At 43.1% G+C, this 26089-nt stretch overlaps 1 protein-coding gene across 2 annotated transcripts in view; it reads right to left on the bottom strand.

Moving 5' to 3' along the window:
* Positions 1–9246: 9246 nt before the first annotated feature.
* The window catches only part of LOC306841788 (neuroligin-2-like), a 216698-nt gene continuing 199855 nt past the window's right edge, over positions 9247–26089 (bottom strand). For both annotated transcript variants that reach the window (XM_079371776.1, XM_079371775.1), the window contains 5 exons: positions 20387–20572; positions 15987–16252; positions 14408–14561; positions 13082–13448; positions 9247–10928 (listed from right to left, as the gene is read on the bottom strand). In XM_079371776.1, coding sequence (XP_079227902.1) covers positions 10094–10928; positions 13082–13448; positions 14408–14561; positions 15987–16252; positions 20387–20572 — 1808 coding nt within the window. In that variant the 3' untranslated portion in view covers positions 9247–10093. The remainder of the gene's footprint in view (positions 10929–13081; positions 13449–14407; positions 14562–15986; positions 16253–20386; positions 20573–26089) is intronic.

The following is a 26089-nucleotide window of genomic DNA, read 5'->3' on the forward strand; positions in this document are numbered from 1 at the left end:
ACAACAGACGAGCTGTAGAAGCAACCTTCTTCAGAACAGAGCGGCAGCTGGCCAAAGACCCCCAGTGGAAAGCGGCATACACTGCACAAGTCCACGAAATGGTAAATCGCCATGCTGCAAAGAAACTGTCTAAAGAAACCCTTCTCAGTTGGACTGGACCTGTGTGGTATATAAGCCACTTGATCGCTCCGAACCCTCATTCCATTACAACCCCAGTAAGACTCGTGTGGAACAGTAGTCAAAGGTATCAAGGCCAGAGCTTAAACGACATCCTGCTAAAAGGTCCTGACGTCCTCAACCCGATACGTGGAGTTCTGCTCAAGTTCCGACAAGGTTCCTTTGCTGCCTTGGGAGATATAAGAAAGATGTATAACTCTGTCTGGCTGGAGGAACGTGAGGTCCATCTGCACAGGTTCCTGTGGCGGGATTCAGAGACTGAGGATTTGGGAGAGTTTGCGATCACCAGAGTCAACATTGGTGACAAGCCGGCTGGATGTATAGCACAGCTTGCTATGAGAGAGACGGCTAACCTCCCTCAGTTCAGCGATCTGAAGGAAGAACGGCAAGTGCTGCAGGAGCATAGCTACGTTGATGACATCCTAACATCCCACAACGACCTACAAAGGCTCAAAACAATAACCACAAACGTGGAACGGATCTTAGAAGCTGGCGGGTTTGCACTGAAGCCGTGGGTCTTTTCTGGCGAGAGCAAGAAAGACACTGAAGAGTTGTCGCAAAAGATCATTATCCTGCCAAACCAAATGAAAGATGAGGACAGCAAAGCTCTCGGACTTGGTTACAAGGTGCAGGATGACAAATTGCACGTCATGGTGAGAATCAACTTCTCAAAGCGGAAAAGGAAGATGAGACTAGGTCAAAACCTGCTGCTAGAGGATGTGAAAGCAGAAACCCCCGACCCTTTGACCAGACGAGAGTTATTGAGTCAAGTTGCTGGGCTATACGACCCGATTGGCCTGACAGCACCCACAAAGCAAAAAGGGACTATTCTGGTGAGAAAAGCTTTTCAGGAGGCCAAGCCAAAGATGGCTGCCGTGAAAGATACATGGGATCTGGCTCTGTCAGATGGACTTCGGGAAAGTGCGATTGAACTGTTCGAAGACTACATCCGACTCAGTAAAATAATGTTCACCAGATCTCTCACCCCGTTGGATACTGTTGCTGAGCCTATAGCAGTCACCTTCTCGGATGGCAGTGAGAGTTCGTATGGGGCGTTGTTGTACCTCCGATGGACATGTAAAGCTGCTACCACAGTGAGACTGGTCGAAGCAAAAGCGAAGCTGACTCCTTTTGACCAAAAGGGAGACCCAGTCAAAGCTGAACTCTGCGGAGCCGTCTTTGCAAGTCGGTTGAAGAAATACTTCCTGCAGCACTCCCAGATCAAGGTGAAGAAATGGTACCATTTCCTTGACAGCCAGACCATCTTGGGTGCTATACACCGGGAGAGTTACGGGTTCCAAACCTTCTTTGCAAATAGGATCGGAGAAATCCAAAGCAGCACAAACCGAGAGGATTGGTGGTGGATCCCAAGCTCACTAAACATTGCAGATATCATCACTCGTGGAGCTGGACCAGACCAGTTGGAAGACGGGTCCGAGTGGCAGCAGGGGCCAGAATTCCTTAGTCGTCAGGAAACTGAATGGCCAATCAAGTCAGCAAAGGATGTGGCTGCAATAGCACGAGAAAACATTAGCCAGATACAGAAAAAGTCATTTGTGTCTGTGCTAATGAGAGCCCAAGTGAGGAAAAACACAGCGGGTTTGACTCAACAAAGACCCCATAGACCTCCAGCTGGTTCGGCTGTCAAAATCTTGGTGAGCGAACAACGCTTTAGCCACTCAACCAGGCTTGTGAAAACGGTTGCATTGGTGTGGAGAGCCGCCAAGAAATTCGCTGGAATAAAAAAGACCCTGAAGTCACAAAAGTGGGAGGCAGTGTCAGATAGTGGAGTTGTCTCTGTCGAAGAGCGTCAGGATGCCTTAAGGGACATATTCCTTGCAGCGCAAGAAGGGGTAACTTTTCCCACCTCCACAACAAACCGCTTGGTGGTCTTCACAGACTCAGAATCTGGATTGCTGCTTTGTGGTGGAAGAATCCAAAGTTTTAACGAAGATTCCACAGCTGTACCACTCTTGCCACACGGTGCATGGATCTCAACTCTGCTTGCACGAGAGGCGCATAATGAAAGCCACGAAGGAGTGGCTGCAACAATGTTGCGAATTCGAAGGAAAGCCTGGGTGGTCCGAGGGAGGCTAATTGCCAAAAAAGTTGTAGAGAACTGCCTCTTCTGCAGAAAAGCCAGAGCAAAAAGGTGTCAACAAATAATGGCAAGCCTACCTCCAGAGAGAACCAGACCAGCGGCACCATTCGAGTATACAGCTGTTGACCTTTTTGGACCCTATCTTGTAAAGGATGAAGTGAAGAAAAGGGTGAAGATGAAGGTGTGGGGAATTATATTTAGCTGCATGGCCAGTAGAGCTATTCACACAGACCTAGTGAATTCCATGTCCACAGAAAGTTTCCTGATGGCGTACTTACGGTTTACTGCAGTCAGGGGGCACCCGAAGAGGATCTGGTCGGACCCTGGAACAAATTTCATTGGAGCTAAACCTGTGCTTAAGGAGTTGTACCAATTACTGCAAAGTCAAAACAGATCAGTATTGGAAGAAACCTCTGCAAAAAATGGCACCATCTGGGAGTGGAAAATACAACCAGCAGACTCACCTCACCGCAATGGCGCTGCTGAAGCTGCTGTCCGCATCATTAAAAAGGCACTCCAAGGCCTGGACAGTGAAACCAACCTCACCTACAGTGAGTTCCAGACAACTTTGCAACAAGCTGCCAACTTAGCAAATGAGCGCCCAATAGATGCCAGAGTACAAAGTAGTGAGGATTTTGTCCAGTATGTCACACCGAACACCCTGTTGCTGGGACGTGCCTCTCCTAGTGGTGATGTAAAGACATTCGATTTCGAAAGTTATCCCTACAAAAGGTTGCAGGAAATGCAAAACGTGGTCAACAAGTTCTGGAGATCTTGGAGCCAACTTGCAGGTCCTAACCTATTCGTGAGAAACAAGTGGCACACCTCTCAAAGGAGCGTTGCGGTAGGTGACATCGTCTGGCTGTGTGACCAAAACGCGATTAGAGGCCAGTTCAAACTTGGACGTGTCACAAAGACACACCCTGACTCAAAAGGCATTGTAAGGGATGTGCACTTAAGAGTCGTCTCAAGCGCCTATACTCCAGTAACAAAACCAGCAGCAGGCCAAACTTCCAACGGTTTCAAAGGAAACACTCAAACCGCGACACTGCACAGAGATGTCAGGCGGTTGGTCATTCTCCTGCCAGTCGAGGAGCAAGAGTGATGAAATTAAGAATGCAGCTCTCAAAGACTGTCCTGCGACCTTCCCAACACTCACCGTGGGAAGGTCGAGTGGGAGGTGTTTTGTTGTGATCGAGCTGCCTTTCGCCTCTCACTCCCTCCTCCCATCCGGAGGTTTGGCGTCAGAGGCAGGAACGAATAATTAGCCATGGTGCGCACTCCGGAGGGGAAAAAACAGAGCACCCGCGGGACCAGGTGAAGGAGATGAGGCAGGCTCATTAACGGACAAAACTGTCCAAACAAAACTGTCCAAACTTCTCCTAAAGTCCACTGTGCAGGCGAATCCCCTAAACTGTCAAAAGACACCTGAAGAGCAGCCGGTAAGCATAGCAATGAATGTTTACATTGCGAGTGTCGGCTCGGTGGTGCGTTCAAGGGGCCATGGGATTCGAAAGGCACGGACATGGGTCTCTTTTGGTTTAAAAACAACTGATTGTTTATTGTGAATTTCAGATGAGATTATTGGAAATCTATTTATCTGCATTTTTGATTAATGAAATGATTATTTAAAAACGAATGAAATTTGATTTGCTAAAATTTAGTAAAAGGAAAAGTTTAAAAATTTAGTAGGCCAGTAGAAATTATTATTTTGTGATTTTATGTTCTTATTTTGTGATGGCAAAACCAAAGAGTGCTAAAAAAAAATTACATTCTCTTTTTGTTTTGAGGTTTTTCACCTACTGCCACCTACTGCAAACCTACTGTAAACTGCTGCAAACTGTTGGAAAATACTAAGAAGACAGACTGCAAAAGAAATAAAAGCAGCTAAAAACGCAAAGAGTGGAGTCCTGTATACTTCAGTTGGGGGATGTCCTATCAAGTGGGGACAAGCTGCACAAACTAAAAAACGCACTTGACAATTATTATCAATATTCTCAGACATTTATCTTTCTTGTTTGTTGGTGAAGTTTCTGATTCCTGACATTATTATTTTGAAGACATTTAAAGATGAGTACCGCTGCATGGTGTGTTGTCAACATGTATACATAACTGACTTCTGTCAAATCATTGATTAAAGATACTAATCAGCACATTGACCATGAATGTCTTCTAATGTTTTCTAGATCAGAATCACAGCAGAGTGTAAAATAACTGATAAAGTAACCAGACAAATCATCATGTCATCTAGTCCTAGTTTTACTGAAGGAACTGTTTTAGAAGTAACCGTGCATTATGAGTCCTTTTCCTTCACCTTTCATTAGTTAGCTCAACAACAGTGTCTTATATCAGTTCTCTTAACTTCAGAGGAGTTTCCATTAATTGTCTCCTCACAGGTCAGAAGACAGATTTATCTGCTGTATAGTTCGATCATGAATATTATTTAAATAACATTCTTGGAAAGCTTTGACATGAGATCACTTTACTCTAACAAAAAGTGAAGGAACAAGAGAAACACATATACACGGTATAAACGCGTAAAAATAATATTCAATGTGAAAGACTGAATGCTCAATAATATCTTCAGAAATCATGACGTCACAAGAGGCTCACGCTGATCATTAAAACATGACAACAAAACAGTCTCATTAGCGCCCTCTAGTGTCAAATTATAAAATAGATGAGAAAAACTTCAATACCTTGTTTCTGATCTCACTGCTAGTTTTCTAACTGTTGACATGTTTGACCTACAACCAATCACTAATTAATTAATAACAGAAGGCCTCTAATGGGTTAAATTTTCTCAGATATACAGCATAGATTGAAAGATAAACAAATTGATTTATTGTCTTCCTCTCAATTGGTTTTTAATTTCTACATTTAAGGCTGTGAGGATTTCTAACCTCCACCAACATGATGTTTTCAAACCTTTATTGCACTTTATCTCTCATCTTTTCTCCTGAATGTTTCCACCTAAAACCACATCAAATCTCTCCCATTTTAAATGTGTTTCTGCAGGCTCAAATAGAAGCATCAATGCAGTTTCTCATGAATGCAGCCCTCCCCAAAGCACAAAGCTGCATTTAGTAAAGTTACAGTAGGAAGAGAAAACTTGAAGAGACAGAAACCTGGAGCAGAACCAGACTCATGATGATCAGCTGTCTGTCAGAACTGTGTTGATCTTGGAAAGTGGGATTAGAGGGACATGCAGAAATAAAGAGACGTGTTCAGCAGCAGGCCATCCCCACCAACGATCCAGAAGAACCTTCAAGACAAGACAACTCAGGAGGTCCCAGGATATAAACGGTTAGTAACTTATATAGTACATGAAGATTTACAGACAATGACATGAAGAAACATGATGTGAATATATATATAGAGAGAGAACTAGCACACAGGTCCAGAAGTAATCAGCAGTAACCCATTCATAAACATGCATACACCACAGATGTAGCGGTGGGAGCAATTCAGGTTCAGTGACTTACCCAAGAACACATCGGACATGTTGTTTCAGGAGCTGGAGATCGAACCCTCAACCTTCCAGTTGAGTGACAAACGACTCTACCACTGATCCACAGCCGCCCTTCTAGATGGTTAATATGGCACTATTAACTCTTTAAAGATAAGATGTTACCTGACCATTAAGAGCTCTGTAAGTGAGAAGAAGGATTTGAAATCATTATATTCTGTTTACTGATTTAATAAAGAGACAGAATCAGTAGACTGGCTATGAATGTCTTTAATGTTTCCCAGATCAGAATCACAGCATACAGTGTATAATAACTTCTAAAGTAAACAGAAATATCATCACCTCATTTATTTATATAGTTTTACTATACTTTTTTTAATAATCATCTTTTTTTAAATTCCATTATTTAACATTGTTCTTCATCTCAAGTCTCGGGTTTCTGCGTCCAACAAAGAATGTAAAAACAACTCAACAGGTGCAACTTTTCAATGGAGACCAAGCAGAAGATTATAGTGAACAAAGTGTAGAAACAAGTTAGTAATTGTTGGGGTTATTAACCACGTGCTTGTTAGCACGACCGTCCTCAGACTGGATCTTTAAATCAAATCATGGACATGGGTTCATCTTGTTTCTGACATGTGAAAACAAATTCAATGAACATCTGGCCACATGTGTGTGAACCAGCGGGCTGCACTGAGTGTCTTTACAGCACAGACAAAGCTAAGTGTGCGACCACGAAGCTTCACACAGCCTGATCCACTGTTAAACAAACACGCTCCGAGTCGGACAGGATTTTCAGATTTCCTTCACATTTCATCCATCTCGCCGCTGATTACACCTGAACTGTTCCCTGCTACATGACATCACATGTGAAGGTCAACACAACCTCCATAACCACAATGCAACACAGTGTGTGGAAGGAAACACATCACACCACCAGGGTGATCTCATACGAGGAGTTGAGGCATCTTATGGTATCAAAGCCCTCATGTCTGTCTCACGTGTGATCAAGTGGCTACATGTAAAGATGGCTACATGTGAGGGGAGCTAATATTTACATGGCTGCACTTCTGTTTAGTGTCTCAGCACACAATATTAAATCAGTTAGATAAACTAAGCTGGCTCTTATCAAGGCTCTTAGCCTCACTGATGTCTCCATTAACACTCTGAAGTCAAACAGTTCCTGCAGCAGAGATTTATCAGAGTAAAGTTGGATCAGGTCAAACACTCTGGAAACTAGCACATGCTAACTGCGTCTGATAAGGGGAGATGAATTTGCTACAGTGACTTTCCTGGTTAAATGGTGCTACAGAATGCCCATGTATAAATGGACACGAGAACAAAATGAAATCATTAGTTCATGTCGTGGAAAGTTTGAAAAGGTGAGCAGTTTTTATTCACCGATGAATTGAAATCCTCAAGCAAATGGTCATGGCTTTGGCAAACTGCACCTGTTGTCTGTTGTCACAAAAAAGCATTTCATTCATTCACTCAAAAAGAAAAAAAAGAAAAAGATAAACAAACAAGAAACTTAATATTTACAAATATTTTGTCTGTTTGATTCTTACACTTAAAAATGTACAGTTTTGATTCTCCTCCAGATGTTGTGTATCTGTCTCTTTTCAGCCACCCAGTTTGGTATTTTTTCTTCTCATATCCAGTTTCCCCAGGAGAGCGCAGACTGCAGTGAATCTGTCACAACGACTCCCTCTAGTGGTAGTTTATAAAATAGACGAGGAAAAATACCAGAGCAAACTGAATACCTTGTTTCTTCCCTCCACTGGTGTGGTTGTGGCTGTTGTGAGGTTTCTTCACACTCCCTCGTTGCCTCCTGATACACAGGCGTGAGTACAAAAGGATCTGATCAGATCCTCTGAACAGACCAGCAAGGTATCCTCCTGGCAAACATTGTGGGTATAAAGACGACCATGCCTTTGAATGTCCATATTTGTCCTCTCTTTTGATTTTGATTTCAACATTTAAGGCTGTGAGTCTTTTCCCAGTCTCCTCCCAGAGTCTGTTTTCCACAGCGTGCCCCCTCCCTTGCACTCCCGTCCATCATCTGTTGTAGCACACCCAAGTCAGTCTTTTTGTGTTCTACATTGTGCACATTTCACTTTGAGGGCTTACAAAACCTCTGACAGGAGCAGCCAGGTATACATCTCCCTTTCCAAGCCTCCCCCTCCACCCTGTTAGGCAGTAATAAAATTGAAAACAAACAAACAGGCTAAAGCTAGAGCACAAGCAAAGACAGCACCGGTGACTAACTTCTCCCATACTGAAAGTCAGCTACTATGTGTTCTTGTGGGCTCAAACAACAGCACAGCAGTTCAGTTAACATAATGTATTAAGTTTAACTCATGACCCACGTTTTGAGATCCATAGTCTGGAATCAGAGGGGGACAGAACTGAGCTGTAGGCCTGCACATGTTTGAGCACAATCAGTCACAGCTGTTGCTGCTGTGTTGCTTTTACCCTGTTTAGGAAATCCAAGTCCCTTTTTCATTTTGCAGCGCTGCAAGCCGTGAAGGTCCACAGGTTACCCTCGGTGTGCTTAGAGTTTCATTTACAACTGAGAAGCTCACAAAAAGCTACTAGCTTAGTGAGCTAACCCTTGAATGTGAGGATAAAAGCAAAGCTGAACTGAGGTCAGAAATTGTGTAGAGCAGTGCTGACAAGTCAGGTGTTCTGTGATTTTGTGGGGAAGCAGGGGCGGTATGGGTGATCAGAACTTTATGGGTGTCACCTTTAATACAAAGTAAGTGTAGTCATGGAGGGGGAAAAGAGTGTGAGTGAGTGATGTAACAGTGGAGGGTGATTGGATATTTGGAGTTTTTATCATGAATGCGATCGTACCTGTCTTCCTCTCTATGTCCTTGCTTTCTAATTATCAGGTCTGCATACATGCACACACATTTACACACATTCTCTCACACGCACACATCTACTAAAATGCATGGGCTGGAAATAGGGCTGCAGACAGGAGGAGGAAGGTGTGCGTAAAATAGCAGGGGCTTTGTTCGTATGCATCACTGAAATACAAAAATAATTCTGAACAGGCGGGCTACAACAACACATTTGGTTCCTCACGTACCCTAAAAAACAATCATCTCTATGCAGTCGGGAAAAGTATTTACTGTAAGATGAAGGGCTTCCTGTTGGCGTGCTGCATTCCCTGATGGGAGAAAAAAAAAGGCTTAAAAACAATACGGAGAAAATGAATAGAGGAGTGTGTTCACAGTTGTTGTGTTGACCCCAACATCTTTTGAGATTTATGACAATGACATTTTTCAACAAATGAGTGTAGAGACAAGGATTTGTTTGGTTATTACAAGATTTTGTGTGGCGTTATTGTTCCCTGTGACATAAAACAAAACATCCAGACTGGACCGATGTGATTTGATTAGATTTGGGAAACGTGCATTGACAGATACAGTGTCCTTTCCCCCATCATCACCTTTAAAAAGAATTCATGCATAGATCCCCACTGAGAAAACCCTTTGATATACTTTCTCCTTTGTACATATTTATATATAACTATATATATATAATATCATTTCTCTATATCTATATTTTCAGCAAAAAAATCTTTCCACAAGAAAACAACAGTTAAACAAATGGCTTAAAAAAATAAACAGAAAATGAAAAACTGAGAACACAATCGAGGGCCAGTTTGGCACTTTGTCATGAGAACACACAGCATCTGTAATTGAGAGTAAATAGGAACACTGTAGAATTTTCTCTAGGTTTTTTTTCTCCCTCAATGAGAAAGCAAACACAGTAGTACATACTTGGCACCAAGAATGCTGGTCAATGTTTTCATAGGTATATGATAACTGTATGTACCCTATGTACCCAGAAGGCCTTCTACAGCTCGATAGTTCATAATTCCTCAGAACAAAGGGAGAGAGTCACATGTCAGATGAGAGCAACAAAGCCGAGATAAGACACAGATGTAGAAAAGAGAACGATATATGCACATAACACACAAGGGAGTGAAAAAAGAGAAGACGGAAAAGTAAAAAAGGGAAAACAGCAAGTGGCGAATAGCATTCGTCCTTTTGACAAATGTTAGGGGGCTTTAGTCTGGATACCGCAGACCTTTGAAAAAAGTATCTTTGAAAGATCTAAATCAGCCCCAGACTGATCATATGCTGTCTTTCAGTTCACTTCTCCACACACCACCAGTGGAGCTGCTAAGTTTGACAGCACATGATGAAGGAAGTTCTTTTTGGAGAAACAAAAGAAAAAGAGTACAGAACAAAGGCCCACCTCCAGAGGCCTCACTTCTAGATCAGAGCCAGTTTCCCTGGTCCTTAGGTGGCACTGTGTTGGGCCAGTCCCTACTATACCCTGGTGGTCGAGTGAGGATGGGGCAGGGTGTTGTTGTGGCCGGTGGAAGGGAATGTGTTGAAGGCATGGAGGGGTTGCATGCTGGTGATGGTGCTGGGGATCATGGTGATGGTGTTAGGTGTCATCAGTGGCACATCATCCGGGGCACGGCGCAAAGCCAGGGTGTAGTCAGGTGGGCAGGCGGGTCGAAGGATGTCATGGGGCCGGAGTGGCTCCATGTCGTGGTGGGCATCATGCTCTGAGTGCTTCATCTGCAGGGACATGATCTCCTCCTCCTGACTGTGCGCCAGGTCGTTGGCAGGGCCACCTCGTGTGGGAGAAAGTCGGTGACGCCGCATCTCATGTCGCTTGTCACGCTTGTAGTAAAGTGCGGCAAAGGCCAAAATGTTGAGGAAGAGGAGCGATGCTCCAACAGCGACCGTCACACTCAGCTCAGTGGAGTAGTCTCGGGTGTCTCCTGGGAAGAGGTCCTGGTGTGGACGCTCTGAACCCTCGGGCTCTGGATCAGAAGGGAAGGTAGGGTAAGGGTGACGGGTTGTGCGAGGGCCAGGTGTTCTGAGCCAGGGTCTGTGGGTTCCTGGGCCCGGGCCTGATGGGGAGCGGGTAGTGGTGGGGAACAGCTCCTCATGTAGACTATGGAGGTGGGGAACTAATTCCAGCCAGAAGGCCACCTTGTTGGCCCTGTAGTTGTCTCTAACACGAGGTTTTAAGCCGATGTGGAGGTACTGCTTGTCCTTGGAGTTGAACTTGGTCCAGATGACCTCTTCAAATCGGTTGGGCTTTGTGTGAATGAACTTGGTGTCTTGAGGGACTGGCAGGTTTGGATCCCTAATGGAGGACAAAGTTGCCATCTTAGTAACAGGTTTTTAAAACAAGGGTTCATTCAGGGCTTTTCAAAATGTAAGGCTTGTTTTCTAAGGTTTTAACTAAGAACTTACATTACTTACATCAAGTCAACATTTGGATCGTGGGATCATCTTAACATGGAGAGCTCTCTCTAATTCTCTGGTTCAAACCTCTAAAAGACCCTACTATACCCTGGTGGGGTAGTAAATCTGATGCCATGGTTCTTGACTGGAAAAAGGTGGCTTGCCCTTTGTGGGGAGTCCTTGCCCCAGGTGGAGGAGATCAATTATCTTGGGGTCTTGTTCATGAGTGAGGGAAGGATGGAGCGTGAGATCGACAGACAGATCAATGCAGCATCCGCAGTCATGCAATTGCTGTATCGGTCCGTCGTGGTGAAGAAGGAGCTAAGCCAAAAGGCTAAGCCGAAAGGCGAAGCTCTCGATTTACCGGTCGATCTTCGTTCCTACCCTCACCTATGGTCATGAGCTTTGGGTCATGACCTAAAGAACAAGATCCTGGATACAAGCGGCTAAAATGGGCTTTCTCCCTAGGGTGGCTGGGCACACCTTTTGGGTGCATACACACGTATGCTTGTGTGTAGGCAATCAACTGGTGTTATGATAATTATGGCTGAGGTTATCAAATGAAGTATGTGGCGCAGGGGGAAAGGAAGAGGATCAGACTGCCACGAGGGAAAAATAAAGTGAAGCCCCAGGAAAACGCTCCTGATATGTTCGTAGTCTGTGTGATTTAAAAGTATTGGATAAAAAAAGAACAGAGCAATGAAACACCAGTGTAAGTGTCTGAAAGATAGACCGAAGATCAGTGCTTATATAGGTAGGCAATAGAAGCAAAAAAGAACACTGTGCTCCTACCCAAAAAAATATTTCCCTTAACACGAGTGGCATCAGGAGCCTATGATGTCCAAAATGGCATAGGATTTTTAGAACTGGGCCGGACTCAGGTCTGGTTGCTTTCACACCCTAGACGAAGCGTACCAGGGTTTGTTCAGAAGCGAACTGAGACTACCTCTTTGGCTGGGTTTAGTTTCAAGTTTGTTTCTAGTGAAGGTGTGAATACACCCCTAGAGATAGGGTGAGGAACTCGGCCAGCGGGGAGGCACTCAGAGTAGAGCCGCCATTCCTCCACATCGAGAGGAGTCAGCTGAGGTGGTTCGGGCATCAGTCCGGATGCCGCCTGGATGCCTCCCTAGGGAGGTGTACCGGGCATGTCTCTACCAGAGGAGGCCTCGAGGTAGACCTAGGACGCGCTGGAGAGACTACAGTATATCTCTCTGCTGTCCTGGGAATGCCTCGGGGTCCCACCGGAAGAGCTGGAGGAAGTATCTGGGGCGAAGGAAGTCTGAGCGTCTCTGCTTAGACTGCTGCCCCCGCGACCCAGCCCCGGATAAGCGGTGGAAAATGGATGAATGGACTAATAACCGGACGGTTTTGAATAGCCAGGGTGCCGACTTGACTCCTTAAGTCGACTTTTCAAGCACATCCCTGTTTAAAACGAATTAAGCACTGACTGCAGCACAAGTAGCAGATAAGAGCATTATTGAAGAGCAGATATTTGTTCATACCAGGATTGGTTGACATTGTATGTCAGAGCTAAAATGTATTAAACAGTTTTTGACCCTGTCAGCATGTTGGAGTATTATTGTGAGCTTGGTATGAGTTTATCTGTTTTGTTATATTTTGTACGGGATTAATGTGACATCTTTTGAATGGATTCAAAGGCTATGTGCTCGTAATCTTAAGAAAATACAAATGTGGATGGATAATTATTTCAAAATTGGAAAGAACATTGGGCATTGGTTTTGTTGCTTTGATTGGGACATGTATTTGGAACTTGTTCTCCAGTCCAGTCATTGATGGCTTTTTAGATTAAACTAGTTTTGTTTAACAATAATATAAACAATATTTAACAGTGTAAATACATATTTCTAAATTAAGTTTTTTTGTGAAGAAAAAACACTTCTGTTAACCCTAAAACTTTCTAACTCAGTAATTCACTGTGTCACCCATCATATCTGTGATCATCTTTTTTGAACAGTTTCAATTTTAAAAGGCTTAGATATGTGGGGCTCTGTCTATAATATACTGATAATAACAAATATGAACAAGGCCTACCCAGTCTTGGCAAAGTTGGTCCAGTAAGTCATAACCACAGCACTCAACATCACGTCATTCTTTGAGAAGTTGCAGGGGAACAGGTCAGTGGCACCGATCATGGGCACGCCAAACACGTAGGGTATCTCATCTCCATGGGCGGCATCAGCCCACTCAGGTCGTGTCTCGGTCTGGCAGTGATGGTAGAAGGTGTAAAAGTATACCGGGGACTGAAACTCAGCGTGGAGTTTGGCGGTGGCCACTGCCGGCGCCACCCATTGGTGGTCTGTAAACAGAGCTAAGAGGGTCTTCCTTCGCATGTCCCCATTGTCCCTGTCTGCCCAGTCTGTGTACATGAACTTAATGGTCTCCCTCAGGATGTCTTTGCCTGGAGGATAAAGTGCAGGATGGGGGGAAGGGACAAGAAAGTAGCAGAAAGAAAAAACTTAACAAGCTGAGAAAAAATTCATGACGGACAGAGCATTTAGATTTTCTTTTTTAAAGAATAGAGGGTTGATGACTTCATGTTGCTATGGGGAACTGGAAGGACAAATACTCAAAACAAAAGTAACTTGATTGCTACAAGAACCTGAAATAACTATCAGGAAAAATTAAAAATCTTCGCCCTGAGAAACTGGAATGACAGTTCCTCATAGTCAAGACAACAACAACAAAAAACTAGAGAGGCTCCTGTTTGTGAGGGGAATAGTTAAAAGATAATGAAAAAGACTGAGCAGCACAAAGGTTAACAGAGACCATAAACGTAGCAGAGAGCTGATGAGTGACAAGAACTTGAGAGAAAGTGTGACTACGCTATTTAAATGTATCTCTATTTGGATTGTTTCCTGCTGTGAGAGGTTTGCAGGCTGATCTATTCCAAACAACAGCACAGTGATTGGGATCTGGCTCTCTGGGGGATGATGAGAAACTGCATCAGGGCCCACAGAGCCTTAAAGGCCAAAGACAGACCTACCATAGTGTAGGATAATCTCAGTGATACATTTGGTGATCTCTTGGGTTTGAACTGTATGTGTTGGTTGGTACTCATTGCTCGTCTCACATTTACCTTTTCTCATTATTTCATAAAATTTGTTTTTAAGAACTTTTGAAAATCATGTCACTCCTTGGTCAGGTATCAGGGAGCATATTTGGTCGATGATTATCAAAAAAGTCCCCTATTATCTCTTTATTTAGATTATTTCCTTTAATTAAATCCAGAAAATGTCATGATTCCTGAAACGAGTATTAACAATTACACACAAAGTTCTCTGATCTGAGAGGTGGTTCAGGACATAATATATAAAAGACATTATAAGCCTGGAGGAGTAAACTGATGTGATTTCTCACCCTCAGGGTAGCCATACAGGTTGTCCACAAAGTTAGAGATGGTGTAGTCGAATGCTGCAGCTGAGATGCCATCATTGTCCTCGCTGTCATCCACAAACTTCAACCCCTCTCCTTGGTTGACTCCTATTAGGATGTCATAGTTGAGGAACTCCCCCTAGTGGACAAATGGTGGAAGAACATTTTGAGTGATAAGATTGCGTTAACAGAGCAGGTCTCTGTGTTTGTTTTATTATATGAATGTAAACTCAATTAAGTTTTGTTAATCTTTTCTGTTTGATATTAATACTAAGAATTGTAAATCTGGAGAGATCCTGGAAAACTAAATCAGAGGTTGTAAGTCAGACAGTTGTAATACACAATGAATGGGGGATGATTCTGATTGACAAATGAATGTTAATTTTTTCTCAGATTTTGTGTATGCTTCATGATGCATTACATTTTAATAACATTGCATTTCTAATATTTCCAGTCAATTCTCCAGGGGCTTTCACTCTTTAAGGTGCGGTAGAACTCCAACTCAGGTACATGATACCTGTTTTTCTAAATTCCTGCCATATGTTAACTTAAGAAAACATTTACTCCGATGTAAGCTCACAAATCAAAGATAAATTCTACAGAAACAGTTCAGCTAAACCTCTTAACACATGTTGTTTTTGAAGTCAGTCCTGTCAATCAACAGCTCAATTTCATGCTTTGTGATGTGGCTAAATTGTTCCCCATCAAAAAAACACAGAAACCTTTTGATGCTAATCTCTGATTATTTCTTACATGTAAACAGAACTAATGTGACAGGCTGGAAAAGAAGTAGCCGTAAATGTCCTGAGTCTTGTTTTCTCAGCTTCAGTATTCCAAAAAATGTGAGATGTAACTCTAATGAAACTATCTCTCCAGGCCTGATAGTTTATTTACAGTTAGGTATTACTGATTTCTGTTCATGAAAAATGTGATATGACTTGTGACTTCAATCTTTAGGCCTCTTTAGATCCTATCATCTTGAAACAGAGTGAATTAAGAGTGATACCTCTTTTTGGCCTAAATAAGCAAACAAGACCATCAGATATTATAATTGAATATTCAACACCTATAACCACTGCCTGGTGGAAGGTGTCAGCGAAGACTGTTTACAACTCACTGAAGAGACTGTATTTTCCTTCTTTTTAATGGTAAACAGAAAGCAGTATGACATTTCTTGTCAGAAATCGACTGAGCACAGGAAAAGATCAGCTAAGGCATCAGTGGTACTGTCTTGCCAACAGGGGGCGCCAAAACACATACTGAAAGCTCTATACAGCAGCTTTGAAGAGTTAGCCTGCAACAATCTACAGTGTATGCAACATTTTTAAAGAGACTGGTTTTAACAGTACCACAAAAACAATATACACCACCTACAATGCAGCTTTTTCCACTTTAAGTCTCAGTGTGTTACCAGTTGCTGACAACGCAGAAAGGTCGCACTCACTTACTGCTAAAATGTATTTATCTTCTCCTCTATCTGGTGTGTCAATAGCTCTTTTTACTCGACCTCTACACAGTATGAATCCAGTATGAACATGTCTTGTCACTGGTGCCAGACAATCACCTGCTGCATGAGGATCTCTGGGTCGTCAGGCACCACGTCTCCGTCCACCACAGGTCCAAACGCGATGTGGTAGCGAGCTGGCTGGATGTCTTGATCCACCAGCTCCCTGAAGTTCTTGCGTCTCAGACAGTCAACCAGGTCGGCTGTCTCTGTGTAGGTGCAGCCCACCTTTCGGGCAAGGCTCTTTGTGTATTTGAGGGGCTGGTAGTTGACAGACCAGCTGGAGATGGCAGTCCCACTCTGGGCTATAGCTCTGTGGAACAGACCTGAAAGGTAAGATGGAAAAGAAAGGATATTTAGGTCAAATGATTTTAACATCCTAAAAAACCTTCTGCTTTGATCTTGCTAAATGACATGTCACTTTGTTTACATTCTTTCTTCCACATATCGTTTTCTTTGTATCTACTGTCAGAATGTAACCTCATTAACAAAATAATATAGATTTTGACTTCTTTCATTTAAGTATTTTCCCTGATTTAGAAAAGATAGAACTACAGACACTCAAATGGAGCATGCTATGTGTTTGCAGCTGCAAAAATACATTACAGAAAGAAGCAGGACTAAGCTCATCTGCGATGTCAAGAGAGCCATTTTCTTCTGTCTTGTGCTAGCTGCTTCTTCTCTCCGACTCTCTCTTGCTGCGTCTTGCTTTCTCTCCTCCACTTTGTCTCTCTCTGTCTCCTTAGCTCTGCCTGTCCTGTGCTATTTGAACCACTCAAGTGGCTCGTTAAGGGGCCGCCTGCCTCACTCGTTCCCTCCTGCGCTCCTTTTTTCCTTTCTCTTCCCTCTCCTGGGCTGCAGATTGGTCAGTTAATTATTAAGCAGCGCTGCAGAGCCCCCCTTTCCCTGGGAAATCAATTATAGGAAGAAGTAGCAGGGAAACAGCTATACCTACATGCAGTAGTCTGCAGTGAAAGGAGGAGAGGGTAAAAGACAGAGAGAGAGAGAGAGAGGGAGAGAGAGGAAGAGAAAGTAGTAGTGTTTCATTCGTCTTCAAAATCAGTTTCTTTGTCCCTCCCTAAGTGCCTCTTGCCTTCCCTGCACAGTTCCTTTCCCTTTTTGGCAACTTCTGTTGTCTGATTGCCACATCTTCACATTTTCTGGCTCCTACCCGTTTTCCTTTCTCCACAGTGTCACTACCTTTCATCCCTTCCTCTTTAACACGTATAAAACTTTACCACGGATACTGTCTCCCCCTCTATTTTTCCCTTCCCTTCATCATAACAGATAACTTACAACTCCTCCCTCCTCCCTGTCTGCCACTTCCCTCCTGCCATCCATCCTGCACGTCTCTGCTGTCAGGCTTGATTTGTGACGCTGTGTTGTTGACATGATTGGTGTCCCTTAAGGGTGGGGATGACAGACTCCTTACCTAGCATCCCTGGCGGGGAGGAGGGTTGGGGGGGGTGGGGGGGGGGAGCATGACAGACAGGCGGCGTCTAGAGGGCTGATGGTACACCGTTAGATGCTGATGAAGATGAGGACAATGATGATGGGGCGATGACAACGCAGATGCACAACAGTGGACAGATGGAAGTGTGAAGAGGTTGGTTGTCAGCAACAGAAAACACGAGGTTAATACAGGCTTTCCCAAACGATAGGGTCCCTCAGCTGCTAAAGTGGGGCTCACACACACACAAAAAAGGTTAAACTGCGATGACTGTCAGTTCGGGCTGCCATCTCAAAATTCATAATCGTTAATGAACAGGTTTAGGAAACACACATGAAATAAATATAATTATGGAAACTAAGTTATTTAAGTTACTTATCACTTTATTGTTTTTATATTATAGATGGTTTATGCCAAAATTGTGTCAGTAAGCAGGGAACTGGGAGGTCATTAGTTTTCTTAGCATAAAGACCAAGAGATGGGGAAATGGCTAGTTTTCCTGTTTTTGAAATCTGAGAATGGCTTCCAGTATTAAGACACACGACATATTTTGAATTTAGCAAAATTAAGATTGATTGTATGTCCCGTGCCTTGCAGAGTACAAGTGGGCCAGATAACAGCCCGGATAAATTTCTAGGCTATTTGAAATATTGGTGATAGAGCTGCATACTCTTGAGCAGCGAGAGCAGAGCCACAAGCCCATTCCCAAACCTGTATCTCTGCAAAATCCCAGATAATATCTGAACGCACGATGTTGACAGCAGGCCGCATTGTTTAATGGGTCTTTCCCCCTCCTACCACAAAAGATGTAGAAGGGAGAAACCTTTGCTGTGGTCTGCATTCTGACATTTCAGAGCAGATGAAACACACCTGGATCTCACCTCACGTTCCTGTCTGTGGGTCTTATTAAGGTTAACTGATAATACTTTGTCCTGATTGAACCAGCAGAGGTCGTGCTTGACAGTGGGAGCACGTCATTCGTGAGCTTTGGATCTGCATTCTGAATGGTTGACTTATACAATGCAAGATGACACCAAGATGTTTATACAATTGTACAGTTCATGATTGGTCTAAGTGGGTCAATGCTACGAAGGAATAAAAAGTTGGGTATTCCTGTGTTGATATGAAAGGTTATCTGACAACAATGACAGCGAGAGAGGGTGTTTTAAATGTACAAGGTTACATGGCAACAGCAGACAGATGCTCACTCAAGCTTGGAAGTTGTACATTTGTTTTCAAGGCACATCTACACGCACACACAGAATGAGACAGAGTTAGAGACATGTAAGACGTCTGTGGTTTGTCAGACACACACACACACACACACACACACGCAGAATGTTGGTTGAAACAGATGTGTGGTTGTGTGAAACACACTGTCTCTGATCTCTGTCTTTCTTTTCACCCACCATTTTTACTCTGTTTCTGTCCTTTGCAGTTTGTGTGTCAGACAAAAAATGAAAAGAGGAGGGAGATAAAGGAGTGAAGGAGAGTCCTCGAGCATCGTCGCTGAAAGACAAGCTACGATCGGAAGAGGACAGCTTCAAGAACAGCATGATCAAAGGCGAGCGAGTGTGTGGCCATTTGGCTGCGGGTCGGCAGCCTCACTGATCTCACTTCAGATCAAATGCGATTGGTCCGTAGGCCCCCTCTCTGTCTGTGGTTCAATGTTAACATTGTGCCCTGGGGCTGTGTTGCTGGTAATGGGGAGGTTGAGGTCACATGGATGTAGGTTTCCGACAGGAGGGGGGTGGGGATGAGTGGGATTCTGCTGCAGAGTGGTGGAGCGTTAAGACAGCCAGGGGCGCTCGAATCACAGCGTCAGGTAATGCTGGAGCTTTAGTGTCATTTACTCTCTATAAAGATTTATAAAAGAATAATTTGGATCCAACATGACTAAAAAGCTGCATGACTGCTGAAAGTCTCAGTTAAAGGTACAAGAAGTGTTCGCATTTGAGGAAATGAACGTCATAGGACTGAGAGATGTCCAGGCTGATTGCTGCTAGCTGATTCGACAACTGACCAAGAAGAAAGAACAGGACCTTGCTGCCAAGGTTACATTTTCAAAAAGCAATTAAACATAGATTTGTCCTTTTATTGGACAGCTGAAGAGAGACAGGAAATGTTGGGAGCTGAGAGTGGGGGGATGACATGCGGCAAAGCGAGCCGAGGCTGAATTCGGAAGATCCACAACCCAGCATGACCACGAGGCAACCAACGTCCCCTGGATAACTTCAGTTCATTCATTTACCGCAGCAAGCCTAACATAAGGGGCACAACCTAGAAACACTGTAAAATACAATATTTTTACATTTTTCAGTTTAGCTTTTATAGAAACACATTCCAAATGTTGAATTTCTCAAACTGTTTTATAAAAGTTATTGTCTTCACTTCAATACTAGGAAGGCTTCTAGAGGCTGATCTACACTTCCTCTTACTTCTAGGTATGACACTGTTGAATGGTGTTCCATTCAATACTACTAGTTTAAACAGTTTTTAAATTATAACACTAAATAATCTGTTATGTCACAAAGAGTCTTGCTCAAGGGCACATCAGAAGTGCTCAGGAAGTGAAATGGCACCTCTCCAGCTAACCAGACCATCATCCAGACTTGGTCCGGACCAGGACTTGAACCGGCAACCCTCCGGTTTTCCAACCCAAGTCCCTGCAGACTGAGCCTCTGCTCTGATCTATTCTGGGATAAGCAAGGAATGATCCAAGCTTGGGGCTGAAAATGTCATCGGATCAGGTGGCATTCATGTAAGCAGACACAACTCATTAGTCAAGAAATGTGTGGTTAATGAGTCACTGAAAGGGTTTGATCCGGGCCATTAACAGCACAAAAATAAATCTGGATATTTCTGGAGTCCCATGACCAGTGGGAACCATGTGCATGAAAGATTTGCTACAATAAAAGCTTTGTGAAATAAATACACATATTAAATAGCAAAGGTTTAAGTAGAATGCATGCTGCACCTCGAAACAAACAAAAAAAGAGCGTTTGATTACCTTCTGAGTGGTGTGAGAGGATGAGGAGGTTGACACATGACGCCCCAGCTCCAGAGCCAAAGATGGTGATCCTCTCTGGGTCTCCACCGAAGTGGCCGATATTCTCGTTGAGCCAACGCAGAGCCTGAATCTGATCCAACAGGCCGTAGTTTCCCTTAGCGGATTGATCGCCGGTACTGAGAAAGCCTGGAAACAAGGATGCAGGAAGGCAAGCGAGAGGTAGAGAGGAAGGAGGGATGTAAGGACAGGAGGAGAAAAAAGAGAGAAGAGAGGGACACGATAATGTTAGTATTAGTCCCACTAGTATTCACAGCCATCTGGCAAATGTTCCCTTCTTTTGCCTTATAAGTGTTTGAGTATATGTGTGTGTGTGCGCGCGCAACACAATCAGTCGTGAAAAAGAGTGACAGACGGTACACAGAGAAAGCAAAGGGAGTAAGACACAAAATTGCTTCAGCTCCTCTCTTAATGACGTTTACTCTGTCTAATAGAATGGAGCAGGGAGTCCACAAAGCCACTTACAGTACAGCAGGCTGCACGCTGAGAAATATAGGTGACCCTCATCTGAATCACACACAGAACTGGATTACACTGTAAGTCACGACAAAACGTGACAGGAATTTAGGATTGTAAAATGTTTCCTTTTTCATCATTTTTGTTATTTGACTCTCATTTGCTTTTAAGCTTTTGCACTGCGGAAAACTACCATGACACTTTAGAAGAGTCTGTCGAGGCCCTCTGCAACAATGACCCCTGGAGACCGGGGGCCCTTCCAACTTGCTATTGTCTCACTGCTTGCTCTTCATTATCGTTCATAGACTTTCCTTGACAAACTTTGGTTTTCATGCAACACCGAGTAGGGCCGTGACTGAGTGCTGTCAGATGGGGGCCCCTTAGGGAGGTTCCAAACTGTCTTTGCAAAATTTTCACATTCCTGCATATTATCCAATATGCTCTTTTGTTAAGTGTCTCCAGACAAAAGTTGCAACTTTTCAATCAACAAAACAATTTCCTGAAGGTTTCTCTGTCAGACAGTCATTCATTCATCAGAGCATCATCATACATTTCCACCCTCTCTGTTGTAAACTGACATTTGGGCTCCATTGATTACTGCTCAGTATCTTCGATTGTTCCACCAAAGACCTAAATCTTTTCCGTTTAAGTACCCATTAACTGGAAGCCTCTCAGAACCTAATGGGACTCCTAATTAGAGCTTTATTAAAGGCAGGTGCACTGCAAAGGTCATCCATTAAGCCTGATACAGTAGAGGTTAAACACTTGTATACAGCTAGATACTGGCGCCTGTTGTAACACAAACCAACAGCATGTTGTCTGCTAACAGCTCCAAATTAGTGCTCAAGATCTTTTATCAACAATTGCAATTAGAGCCAAATTACAGTCCGACACTTAACAATTGGCTATACATCTATTCCTTTGTTCAGAGCTAATTAAACTGTAAAATAGGTTTAGGTAGGGAGCTGCTGAGGGAGATGTGACTGTCTCTGCGGGGTTACATCAGGACATGACGAGAGGCAGATATAATTACCGGAGAGAAAGTTATTAAGCAAGGCTACTTTTCCATTCTGGTGATAGGAGTCTCTAGTTCTGGGTGACTACAGACAAGCTGTGAGTCTATGTGGAGGTTTTTGTGTCTGTGGTGTAAAGGAAGGACACAGACTGGCTTTCAGAATCCAATAATGAGAAGGAATACACAGAAACAGGAGCACCACTGGAAAATTACTAAAATATATACATCAATAACAGAACAAAACAGTGGTCATTAGTTATTGCTTGAGGAGTTTATGGGAAGGGGGATGATGAGGCGTGCATCTCATCCGTCTTTATGTGTAAAAAAAAAAAAAAAGAAGAAAAAAAATGCCAGGATAGAATAATTTAAATGACAAATATAAAATAAAAAGTATTACCAAAAAAAAATCATTGTTATCTATATCAGGACATTTATATGGATACTATTTAAAGAGTAGCCAGTTTCTTTTTGGTAGAGATAAGACACCCCCTTGTGGCCACATGTGCTCTCTCCTCATGTGAGTTTCAGGATATTTGGATTATCTGGTTTGCATTAACATAATGTACAGATTTGTGCAAAGTCATAAAGCAGTTACTGAACATAAATTGTTGCCACATCTGCATGAGCACAAAATGTATTTGATATTCTGAACACATACAGTAATTAGTGATCAAGCTAGCAGATCTGTCACTTCTTTTCACAACATTTTCTGTAGCAGAACATGATTAAAGCTGAAGATGTAGACAAATATATATTTACACAAATTAATAAATGAATAAACTAATGACACGTAATAAAAAGAGGAGTTACACCGACTGTACAAATGACTTATCACACTATAAAGTGTCTTTTTTTTAAAAAATTTTTTAAGATTTTCATTTTTGGCATTTTGCCTTTATTATAGAAGGAGGAAGGTGGATAGAGGTGGAAATCAGGGAGAGAGAGTGGGGAGAGACATGCGGGAAAGGAGCCACAGGCCGGACGCGAGCCCGCGCGAGGACTATAGCCTCGTTACATGGGACGCGCGCACTGCCGCTGCGCCACCAGCGCCCCTAAAAAGTGTCATTTAAATGACCACAATAGTTAAGGAATTATTATGTGTTTTGGCCATTTGACTGATCACGTTTTGCACAATCAATTCCATACTGAAATGTAAATGGTATTTAAGAAAAAATGACAAATCACCTGTCTGTAATAAGCAGTGATGTTTAAAGCATACTCTACTTCATTACTTGAGTCAGAGTACGGATACTTCTAAGTTTCTCAATCAAAATAATTACTTCAGTAAACATTCTGGATTATTTGGTTTTAAGAAATACTAAAAAGGTCACATGTTGTCCAAAATAAACTTCCCTATGTGTTCCAAACATGATGTGCCCCTAGTCTGTCTACAAACCCCTCAATGATGAGAAATCCTCCTCCATCTTTTGCCTGCTCCTCCTGAAAACGTGTCCTCAAACAGGCCGTTTGGAGATTTTCCCTTTGTGACATCACAAAGAGCCGACACTCCCACAGCGAGGGGTTTGTTATGCCCTCTGAATCCAAAACAAACCACATGCAGAACTACACGCACACAGTTTATTGTCTTGTCTGTGATCGGATTTTAGAAAACAAAAAAATATATATATATATCAGTCGACTTCAAAGGAAATGTAGTTAGTGACTTAAAGATTCATAAAAATGGAGTGGAGTCAAAAGTAGGATATTTGTCTTGCAAATGTTGTGGAGCTGAAGAGATACTGTTCTTGAAATAATACTCAAATAAAGTACAGATCCTCCAAACATTAAGTACTCCACTAAATCGACTGTGTTACTGTCCACCACTGGTAATAAGCAACATATAGGTAGATGTTTACATCGATTCAGGTTTCTGTGTATTCTTTGTTCCTGCAAGTACAGCTAGAATCAATCCATATCCATAATTGCATTAGGTCCATAAACAACAAAAGCACATGTCAGTAAACAGATCGTCCACTTTCGTGCTTTCTTAAACACCACTACCAAGCATAAATAAGCTGCATGGTTGGCTACATTAATTAAGCCATGCACAAACAAGAGGTAAATAAGCTGCCTAATGCCCTACTGTAATGGCTGTGATATATTAAACATAGCCAATTATGCTTATGAGGTCATTAATATAGCTAATTAAAGCCACAGCAGTCATTCTATGTCAGTGTCGCTTTCTGCACAAAATAAGAAAGCAGTGTTCATTTTTTTGCAATTTATGCAGCAAGTTCACATCTTTCAGTTATCACTCTCCCAACTACTGTAAAGAGTGAAACAGAACTAAAAGAGAAGTATATCATTGTCGTCTTTTCTGCAGCTCCATGCTGCCACCGTCTAACTGTGAGCCAATGCACTTCACCCGTCCTCCTCTTCCTCTATAATCTGATAAAAGGCCAGAAAAAACAGTGGAGCTGGTTAAAACGCCGCAATGCAAGATGAAAGAGCGGCTCTGCATGAATAGCCTTTAAAATGGCTGTGGTAAGGAGTGATGGGTGGAAGGCAGGGAGAGAGAGAGAGAGAGAGAGAGAGAGAGAGAGAGAGAGAGAGAGAGAGAGAGAGAGAGAGAGAGAGAGAGAAAAAAGAGAGAGAGAGAGAGAGAGAGAGAGAGAGAGAGAGAGAGAGAGAGAGAAACAAAGTAGGAGAGAAGGATAGTGGGTGTTCTGTGAGTCCCGGATAGAGGCACAGTGTTTCATCCTGCTTCCAAGACACCAGAGGCTGGCTTGCACTTGCACACACACACAAGTTCACACACACACACACACACACACACACACATCTATATACATACACACACACACACACACACACACACACATACACACACACACACGCACGCACAGGGACACTGATCAAAGGCTGACACCACAGAAAAGACTCCCTCCTTCTCTCTACCTCACTCTCTCTCTTCTACACACACACACACACACACACACACACACACACAATCAGAGGAACACAACATGAACAAAATAAATAGAGAAATGCAAAAAAAAATCATACACTCAACATACACTCATCCTTTTTCCACTGACATACATGTAAACCCATGTAGAAGACACAAAACCAGTTCAAACATGCTCACACACACACTACTCTTTTGTTTATGTATGGTGTGAATGGAGAGGCAAAGAGCCTTTTATGTACCATCAGAGAGTCGTGACATTATGCTTGTGGAAACCTTGCGAAGGTTTGTTGTGTGTACGCAGCCACACGTGTCATTATGATTTGTGTCTGTACTCAGAGGTGCATGGATCTGCGACTTCAGGTGCAGCCAAACATGTGATTATGATTTGTGTGCCAGCAGTAGGGCTGCTGGATGACAAACAGTGCTTCGAACGCACAACATCCCATGTGGATTCATTGTTAGAGGTTGATATAGGTGCCAGAGCTCTTTGTGAGAATGTGTGTGTGTGTGTGTGTGTGTTCTTGGCGGCATAGTAATTATTGTCTAACAGAGGAGTGTGTGCGTCGTCCGGAGAAAGGAACAGATGTGGGCGGCTTGAAGCATGTGAATAATGTATGGACATGCAATTTCAGTAACACACACACACACACACACACACACACACACAAACACACACACCTCTTTGTCACCACTTCCATCCAAGGTGATGAAAGCCAACAGCCTTTTAGATGGGCTGCAAGTTTCAAAGGTATCGTTTTAAATACAGAGCAGCATATACCTCACTGCTTATGCCACCATCGCCAAAGATGAGCTGCGCTATCATCCCGCCGCCACCCCTAACTCTTTGTCATTTCTAAAGGGTCACACCGAGTGACGCACAGGACGGAGAAGAGGGATTTAGAAGTGAGAAGAAGAAATATCTTTCTCCCAACGAGCTTGAAAAGTAGCTCCATCTTCCCCCACAAACACCACTCGGGCTTAGACACAGCGATTGGCCTTGGGTGATTCTTCTTCCTCTTCCTTATTGTCCTCTTTCTCTCTCTATCTAAAGTTGTTATTACTATAGCTGTGCTGTGACATCCAGGTTAACTGTGATAGTATTTTAATTTTACAGCTTCATGTTGAGCAGGACCCTTCTGGGTCTGTGGGTAGGGGGATATGTCAAACATTGTGAACAATCAGCTAAATGAAGGTAAGACTTTCTCAGTGTCAGGACAAGTCAGAACGTCACTTCCACCTCTTCATTCATTAGTCTTCATGTATG

This window comes from Symphodus melops (assembly GCF_947650265.1).
Source record: "Symphodus melops genome assembly, chromosome: 20".
Taxonomy (NCBI): Eukaryota; Metazoa; Chordata; class Actinopteri; order Labriformes; family Labridae; genus Symphodus; species Symphodus melops.